Below are 9,756 nucleotides of genomic sequence, written 5' to 3' on the forward strand. Positions count from 1 at the left end.
GCTTTGCAAGAATTTTGCAAAGGTGAAAGGGCCAGACAAGAATATTGATTACACAGAAGATCAACGAGATGGCTATAGGCAATGTTTGTTGGTACTGTCACTTAAAGAAACATTGCAATCTCCACCAGAGGAATTAGATCTCTTTGGAAGTGCTAATGCTAGTTTAGGGAATGTTTCAACAGGAGGATGGTTTAGCTTTGTTCCATTGAATTTGCAGAGTGTAAATAACCCAAGAGACAAATGGGCTTCTCTGGACTCTTCATTGGACTCAGGTAGGGTAGCATCGCAGTTATATTCTAACTGTGATGGTTCCAAGATAAACAAACCCTTAAGGTTGCCAAAGGGTGTATTTTTGATCTGTGGAGATAGAGCTTGGAATGGAATACCGGTAAAACCACAAGGGGGACCCTGTTACCTAGGAAAACTAGCGCTGTTCCATCCTAATATATCATTGCTAATGCAATGGGACAGGCTAGGGAAGACAAGGAAGAGGCGTGATGTGCATGACTTAGAATGTGATCAGGTTGGACAACCTCAATTTTGGAGTACTTTGAAACAGGTAATAGTAGCAACCCTGTTACCAGGAGGAGCTGCTAGAAAGGCTATGATGTTAGCTGAATAATTGGGATGCTGGACTAAAGATGAACTTAACAAAACATCAGAGGTTTTAGCTATGCTTGCTATGGATGCACAAAGTGTAAATCATGCCGTACTACAGAACAGAGCAGCCATTGATTTTTTGTTGTTAGCCCAGGGACATGGATGTGAGGAATTTGAAGGAATGTGTTGTATGAATCTCTCTGATCATTCTGTATCAATATATGCTAAGATTAAAGAACTACAACAGGGCCTTCATCAATTAAAAGAAGAAGATGGGCTGGGGATAGAAGAATGGCTTAAAAGTTTAGGGATAGGTCCTTGGCTAAGAACTTTTATCATGTATGCAGTAGGAATAATGATTGTTGTTTTCCTACTCTTGCTGATCTTGCCCTGTCTGTTTAACTGTCTTCAGAAGCTGGTAGAACGCATGGTTCAAAAGATGTGGACAACTAACTTAATGGTCCAAAACAAAAACGGGGGAAATATGGAGAGTTTTGTGGATGAATGGCTTTGTGAGAAAGGACATGACTACGTGCAGTTAGTGAAGCAGTAGCTGAAAATTGCACAGTGCAGCAATAGCAGATGTAGCAATAATATCTTATGTCCTTGGGTAAGCTGGTTCCCAACAGTAGAATAGTCAGCAAAAAGATAAATGTAAGGGAAAACAAAGCAAGCTTAGAAAGCTCCAAAGGCGGGATTGACCTGTTTTTCGTACACCAATTATGAGCCTAAATTTTGCAATATGCATGAGCTTCATTATAACGGGTATAACTGTACATGTGTGCTTGAAATAAACTGAGACTTGTTGACATTATAGAATGGACTTGTCTCCCGTCATTTTTTCCACACCTCTCCTGATGGACACAGGGGCCTCTCCATCCACTCTGAATCTTACACCTAAGGGGGGAAAATTGTAAAGGAATGTTTTCATTATTAAGGGAATAAATGGGAAAGTTGAGCTGGTATCACTTGTTCAATCACTGTTAGGAGCTGTGGGGGGTAGGTTTGAAATAAACTAATTTCTTTTTCTTCCTACTCTGATTGTAATTGACTAGGAAGGAATTTCATGGTGGCATTTTAATATTGTAAAAGGTGACACAGAGTCTATTGCTGCTGTACCTTTGGGTCAAATGTCTGGCAAGGCCTGTGCTGAAGGGAACCCAGAGGTGTGGGCAGCCCCAGGGGGAGAATTTGATGGGGAGCCTCTCCAAATTAGTTTGAAGCAACCAGTACAAGTGGTGTCTAAAAGCAACACCCTGTTCCAGGGGAGGGAAGGAAGGGCTCACAGCCTGGTATGGAGTCCCTGCTAAAGGCAGGGCTTTTGGAGCCAGGGATGTCTCCCTACAGCACTCCTATCCTGCCAGTCAGGGAATCAGATGTCTCCAATGAGGAGGACAAGAACAAGTGGTAGACAAAGCCCCAGTGAAATGGCTGAATTTCCTGGCTAAAAATATCTTTTGAGTATTGGGGAAAAAAAAAAACAAAAACAAACGGCAAATGGTGGAGAAAAAGGTTAAATATTTGGGAAATACTGGGACTGAAGATTCCTGGTGAATTGACCCAGAGAGGCACTGGGCAATCTCAGAAGTAACATTTCCCTGGACCAAAAAGGAGCTGAGACAATTTTGAGGATAAATAGGGAATTACACAGCCTGGATTGAGGATTCTCTGTTCCAGCCAGAACACTGTAGGACTTTTTAACCTCAGACAGCCTCCATGCTGTGGTATGGACAGGAGAAAGAGAGCAAAACTTGAGAAAATGAACAACCAAAAATATTGATGCCTCAGCTGTGGCGCTTCCAGACTCAGAAAAGAAATTGGAATTGTAGGGGAATGTTAAACAGGGCCATGCCAAAGGAATTCTTGGGCCAAAATGTTTCACCCAGTGGCCACAGTGGCCTCATTGTCTGCAGAATTGTGCAGCCACAGCTTCAACGGGAACTGAGGCCCAAAACCTGATGACAACAGGATCTCCAACTGTTCCAGTCTGCCATCAAGTTCAAGCTTTGATAAGCAAAAGAGCCTCGCAATGGATGAGCAGTGCTCGGTTATTACAGTGTGAAACTTGTTCAGTGGCACAGGAGGATTCAGAACTGAGGACAGGGGAAGGGTTTAACCCAGCCTCCTGTTTGAACAGCCCACAGAGGGGCTGGGAAGAAACCCAGCACTGCATTCAAGGGACACAGCTCCAGACCCAGCCTGGGGGAGATTCAGGAGACATTGCCTGGCCTCAGGCAGAAAATGTCTTTGTGGATGGCTCTTCAAGGGCAGCAGAAGGGAAAAGAGTTCCAAGACACGCTGTTATTGAGGAAAGGGAATCAGACAAAGCGCAGGTTACCCCCATGGTCAGCTCAACCAGCACAGCTGTGTGTGCTTGTAAGAGCCTGGCACTGAAATGCCCTGAGCAGGAAGGCTTCAATATCTTCTGGTGACACCATCTCACATAACAGAGGGGCAAAAGCAATTCTGATTGCTCAGCAACCACTGGATCACTTACTAAGGCATTTCTAAAATACATAATTCCAATAAAAGGGATTGTGGAAGCCATAGACTCAGAGAGCAGAACTCATTTTGCAGGAGAGTTCCTCTAGGGGGTTATGGCAGCTTTAGGAATACAAATGGGACCTCCATAATCCCTGGCACCCCCAGAGCTCAGGCTGGGTACAAAGAATGAATGGGGATAAAAAGAAACACCTTTAGAAGCTGGGGATTAGATAGTAATAGTTTCAGCAAGTTTTAGAATGGATTTTCTCAATGAAGATGGAGTCTCCAGCACCCTAACTTTTGGCTATTTATGGAGAAGGCACTGCACATAACAGCTGAGGCTTCCAAAGTGGCTCAAAGTGCAGATGTCTGTTTAGAATGGTGAAGGACATAGGTACGATTCACTAGTAACTTTCAAATACCTGCTCTAAAGCTGGAGTTACTCAAAGAAGAGAGAACTACTTCAACACTTGTAAAGAAGCACCATTTTTTCCAAATCTAATTTTCACATGTAGCTGAATTTTTCAAGAATTGTGGTTTTTATCATACTATGAGTGCAAAACAATCTATTAGAAGTGTTTAAAAACAGATTATTAACAGGAAAAAGTGATCAAAAGATCTATTTCCTCTTGTATTAACAATTGAAATATGACTGAAGAAGGGATCAACTCTGCAGTCCCCTGAACCAAACTCACAACTTCTTTAACAGCATGCTCAAAGTTTTCTATACTTCAAGCTTTTCTAGAAAATTCACTTTCTTAATTTCTGCTGTTTCTGTAGCCCCAGACCCTGTACAGTTTATACCAGCTGCATTCTACAGAAGGGATACCCAACTGAGGATACAAATTGCCTGCTGAATGGCCTTCTCTGACTCCATGCTGTTACTTTTGACCTCAGATGGCACAGAAAATGCTCTCCAGTTGACTTGCTTCCAAATGCCAAAAAACCCCAACCCCCAAACTTTTAAACATAAAACAGAAGGAAAGCTTAATTATTTGAGTTAAAATAGCACTGCAAAACAGTTATTCACAAATATAGGAATAAAAGTGTTATAAAAGATGTGCCTCCTGATACATAAAGATATCCTGAAGAATGATTTTGTATTGTTTATATACATTCAAAATTAGTTTTCATCTTTTTTACTGAAAACTGCGTTTTCATAGACAAACAGAATTTTTTCCTATAACTGGATATCTGCCTGGCAGACATAAATATTTCTGTCAAATTCACCATTCCACCATGGATATCAGAAGACATCTTGGAGTGACAGGGACAGGGTTTTGCTTCCTTTATTAATGTTTCCATTCTTTGGTTCTCACGTGACCTGTGTCATTTCTTTATTTAAATTCAGAAGCTCTTGCCAGAATACTCTTTCAACTTTGTTTGTAGTCGCAATGCAAGAGGTCTGCAACTCTTGCTTTAATTTGGGACAGGACTTATTTCTTCTTGTAATTGAAGACTAATGACAGACATCACCTTCCTCATTTCTCCTGAAGTAATGCCTCAATTCTCTGTCTGGGTTAGCTGGCTAAATTATTTCCTTTCTAAATAGTCAGGTTCTGCTGTGTATAGAGAACTGTGACTTTCAGTGCTTAATATAAGCAAGCACTGAGAGGAGGGATGTACTGAGAAGACGATTTTCTGCGAGATACATATAATACCCTTTCTGCTCCATGTGTTCCTGCTGCAGCCTCAGTTGTAGCTGCAGGTCCAGATTTTGATAAGGATTTAAAAAATGTTGGGCACCACTTAGGATCGATTAGACTAGCAATGTCCAGAGGTTTAGAAATTGCATCCTGTAGAAAAGGAGTTTTTCCTCAAAAGCCTGTAAAATGTACAGGGTCACATAGACCAGAAACCTGATCTTTCCCTTATGTCAAAATGGCTCCTAGCTAAATTTCTGGGACCCTCTATGTTAAAATAAGAGAGGTTTGTCAAAGTAAAGCTAATAGTGGCAAAATTCCTTAGCCCAACAAATCAATTGAAATGTCAAGTGCAAATTAAGGATCAGAAAGGAGAGAAAGAAAATAAGAGGTAAAAATAGTCTAACAGAGGGTCCTGACTTAATCATATCAACAGCTGAAGTTAAAAGGTTAGCAGAGGTTGATCTGACTGTTAATGTTTTCTCATCATTTTGTTTATGAGAAAGAAGAAGGGAAGAAGCCTTCCATCCCTGGTATCAGGTTAAGTTCCTCTGCTTGAGTGGAACAACTCAGTACTCCAAATATAAAAGCTCCAAAGAAGCTCACACAAGGATGTTTGTCTCGAACTGTAATTGGAGTAGATCCATTTGTTTGTGTATTTGCCACCATGGTGGAAATCTGTGCTTCTCTATTTGTGCAACTGCAAATATTTTCTAGGAATGAACCATCTGAATTTTAATATCCCATAGATTCAGTGCAATAGAGCATATTACAATATCTTGACCTTTTCAGTGTTCCATAAATTGATTGTCTGGTTGTTCCTGTCCCCCCTCGTTTACAGGCCTGGAAACCTTAGAAGAAGAGGTAACATGGCTATCTCTGAGTCGTATCTTTTATATTTATCAGCATTTCCAGAATCACACTTCTAGTGTCTTGAAGGCTTGACAGAAGTTACATACTGTGTGCCTGAGGTGCAGTAGCATATAAAATCATGCCAGAAAAGGCAGGGATGAGTGCCACAGGCGGGCTCACAAGGTTTGCCACAGGTGGTCCTGTTGAAGGTCACATTGGTTGACCAGCATTGTTATAAAATTGTGATCTCTCCAGTGAGTTATTCTGACAGCCAGATAAACCTCCAGCTAAATAAATATCATGGGCAACCTTCAACCAACCAAATGTAACTGTTTAATTAATGTGCTTTTCCGAAGTAAATTAAAAAGCAGAGGGAAAAGGCTTCTGGTCTTTAAAGGATGCATAAAGCAGAAAATGAAAGATCTGAATATGAAAGGGAGAGAATCCTCTTAAAGCTGAGGATACAGTGGTAAGAAAAATTATTATTCATTTGCAGACATCACCTCAAACTGATGGACTAGTGAAAAGAAGATACAAATTTTAATAACAGCAAATGTTGGAGTAAGATGCAGAGAAAGAGCAATTGCCACTTTTTCATTACTTGTCTTCCATCAAAGAAGGGAGAGGGGAAATTCACATTTGGTAGCATTTATTACAATTATTATGCCCTCAAAAAAAAGTAAAAAAAAAAAAAAAGCCGCCAACCCCAAAATTATAGAACAAAACAGAAATGCTCTGAGGTGGCTCAAATTCTTCCTCTGAGACTAAACGCAGATATTTTTTCTCAAGATGCTTTTTCACTTCCAGATGTGCCTTCAGGTCCAACATGTGCCTTGAGGTAAATTCCTCTGCCTAGTGAGTGTGCAGCTGAAGAGGCTATTACTGTTTTGGTAGCTTCCTACAAGCATAGCTCAAGCCATCTCATCTGCCCCTTCCAGCAGCAGCAGAAAGAGGTGTTGAGGTGTTTTGTCTCAAGCGCTGAACAGAACAGGATGCAGATGACATGCATCACCTTTTGAAGTCTCACATCCAGTCTGGGGTAGGGGGAGTGCTGTGTGGCTGTGAGACAAACTACATAAGAGAGCCTGAAACGCAAAAAAAGACTTCAGTTCCTTTCTTCTCTGCATCGGGGCCATGATGAGTTCCATGACCGGGCTGGGACGGCGGGCGGGGCTGGCCTGTGATGCGCTCTGGGCTCTGTGACAGCACAGGGGCCGTGTCACAATGGGGGCAACTATAAAAGGCCCCAGGCCGGTGCCGCTGCCCCAGTAGAGCCTCGGCAAGCGGTGAGTACACAGCAGAGGGGAGAGGGGGCTGGAGGAGGGCTGGGACAGGAGCGCCGGTCCCCGGGGCTGCCCCGTCTCCAGGGCCCAGCGCCGGGCGCAGCGCCTTGCTGGGGGCGCGGGGCGCGCGGGGCAGCGGTGCAGCCTTGCCAGCTGCCAGGGGCCCTTTCCTTCCTGCCACCACATCCCTGCTGCTCCTGCCCCTCACTGTCTCTATTCCGGCCCCACTGAACCCCTCCTGTGTGTCCTCCTGCAGACCATGGCTTTACTATCACTGCTGTTTGTGCTTGTGCAAAGCCTGATCCAGTACCCCCAGCCAGCTGGGGATGGGCTGGATGAGGCCACGCACCAGAGAATGCGGGAGCGTCAGGAGCTGCTGGACCGTGAGATGGCCCGGCTGATGCAGGAGCTGGAGCAGGGGCCCCTGCAGCAGCAGGATGAGGGCTGGGGAGCCATGCTCTTTGGTGCCCTGCAGCAGTGGCCATTCTGGGTTCTTGCTGGCATCCTGCTCTTCTTGGGCCTGTGGCTGGGCTGCAGGAGAAGGAGCTGTGAGGCGAGCAGCAGCAGCAAGGACCAGAGCTCCTGCAAGACCTTGGGAGATGAGAGAATAACTGAACAGGAAGAAGACACCGCTGATCCAGAGGAAGGTGAAGAAGACAGAGATATGACTCTGGAGGCAGAAAACAGCGGCACTGAAGATGACAGAGAGGGCAGTCCTGTGGCTGCAGATGATGGCAACAAGGATGATGCCACTGAAGACAATTATGATGTGAAGATGAAGGAGGACAGCGATGTCAACAGTGGCAGTTATGATGTGAAGGAAGACAGCAATGTCGACAATGGCTATCACTTAAAGAAAGAAGGACAGAGTGATGGGGATATGCCAGGAGACACTACCACTGAAGGAAATGAAGAAGAACCTGGCAATGTTGCTGGAAATAAAGAAGATCTAGAGAAGCAAATGAAGAAAAAACCAAGGATGTACAGGTGGACCAAGACAAGGACACTGGAAAGGAAGAAGGAGAAGGAAATGAAGAAAAAAACAATAGTGTTACTATAAAGGCAGGCAAAAACACTGATGTAAATGAAGGTGAAGACAATGTAGATGGAACAGAAGAATACATGGATGTGAAGGTGCAGGAAAGCAGACGTGCCAATGACCAAAGAAGTAAAGACTGGACTGGGCAGGAAGATAGCAATCAATGTGGGAATGAAATTGCCCATAGTGGTTTTCCTGCACCTGAGGAAGTAAATAAGGATGTGATAGCAGAAGATGGCAATGATAGAAACAAGGATGAATAACAGGCTGATGTGAATGTGGAGGGAAACAAGAATAATGATAGACAAGAAGAGGAACAAGGTAATGTGGCTGCCAGTGAAAAAGGTGGCAGTGATGGTGGCAGGGAAGAAAATGCCAGTGGTGCAATTGAAAACAGAGAAGACACCCAAGATGCTGGGAATGAGAAGGACATCCTTTTAGTGGATGGTATAGAGTGGCCTGTGGAGGACCTGGAGAGAGGCTGCTCAGTGACAGCTGAGCTGATGGAGAGCTTCACGTGTGTCTTTGTGTACAGCGTGAGCAATAGCTTTGATCCGGTGCCTCAAGCAGCCATCGGGGTGGGCAGTGCCTTTGAGGGCTGGAGCCCCCATGAGTGGGATGGGGTGTACCATGTGCTGGTCCCACTGAATCCCACCAGGGCACACCTTCCACCTAGAGCCAAGCAGTGCAGGGCAGACGGCAGCAAGGACCTTCAGCGTCCGTGTGGAGCTGGTGTGCACGCGTGAGAGCAAGCAGCTGGGCGAGAAGCTGTTGTGCCTCCTGCACCACTCGCAGGAGGAGCTGCGGCGGAAGCAGCAGCGCAGCCTCCTGGAGACACTCTGCATCGGCTCCTACCTGGATGTGGAGAAAACCTCCCGCTGGTTCTTCCAGATGGTGAGATGCTCGTGGCTGCATGTGCCTCAGTCATACTCATGGCACTTGGTGTTTCAGCCCTGCAGCCGGTCCTGCCAATTCCAGCTGAGCAGAGGCAAGAGGACCCTGTCGGTGGAGATGCTTTTTTGGGTGTGCCAAGGGGACTATGACATCTTTGTGGTCAACCAGCCCTTAGAGGCCCAGAAAGGCAACTCCGGTAACCTTGTGAGCAGTCAGCCCGCCAAGGCCAACATCCTCACAAGAACAGCATGGCCTGAGACATTCGCTGTGGCGGAGGCAAAATTCTTCCAGCACATTGCCAGGCAGATACCATGTAAGAGGTTGCACCTGAAATACCTGCAGCTCTTCACCTGCATGCTGAGCGGCACAGGTTTTTCCACCTCTAACTGGAAGACTCTAGTCATGCATGTGTTAAACATCTTACCACCGGTCTACTGGCGCAGGAAGGAATTTCCACTGCGGCTGTGGGACATCATGGCATACATACAGCTCTGCCTGAAATGGAAACGCCTGGACCATTTTGTTCTAGGCAACGAGAAGCTTCCTGCAGAGATCAGCTTGCCGCCAGCAATGCAAAAGGTTGAGCCACTCAACCTCTTTGAGTACCTGGCCCGAGATCCAGATGCCCACAGAAAGGCAATGGAGGCTTATGCTCAGCTGCACTTTCGCCTCTGGATGATGCTCTCCAACACTGAGAAGAATTCCCTGCACAAAGCTCTGATGGAGAAGTTCGCAGCTGATTGCTGTGACGTCGACTCTTTGTGATTGTTGTATTTGTCCGTGGCAATCCTGAAGCTGCTTTCCTGCTCCTGTGAAAGGAAGATGGTGCAGCACATGGTTTTGTTGTGCAGACACTTCCGTGAGTGGCCTTGCCCTTCACCTTCCATTTGCAACAGTGCTGTTGCCTAAGTCAAGGAGGCAGAAACGGGCTCCACCTGCACATCCTTGCAGAAGAACAACA

The 9,756-nt window shown here is 45.3% G+C and overlaps 1 protein-coding gene across 1 annotated transcript; it reads left to right on the forward strand.

Annotated features, from left to right (window-relative positions):
• Positions 1–3,891: 3,891 nt before the first annotated feature.
• Positions 3,892–8,691, forward strand: LOC146764183 (uncharacterized). Its single transcript, XM_085565687.1, has one exon. It carries the CDS (start codon positions 7,122–7,124, stop codon positions 7,920–7,922), a length of 801 nt encoding a protein of 266 aa, XP_085421813.1. The 5' UTR covers positions 3,892–7,121; the 3' UTR covers positions 7,923–8,691.
• The last annotated feature ends 1,065 nt before the right edge of the window (positions 8,692–9,756 follow it).

Source organism: Lonchura striata, chromosome 36, assembly GCF_050655825.1.
Source record: "Lonchura striata isolate lonStrDom1 chromosome 36, ASM5065582v1, whole genome shotgun sequence".
In the NCBI taxonomy this organism is placed as follows: Eukaryota; Metazoa; Chordata; class Aves; order Passeriformes; family Estrildidae; genus Lonchura; species Lonchura striata.

Excerpts from the sequence above, each read along its gene's own strand:
- LOC146764183 (XM_085565687.1), top strand. The coding sequence starts at position 7,122 with ATGGCTTTACTATCACTGCTGTTTGTGCTTGTGCAAAGCCTGATCCAG.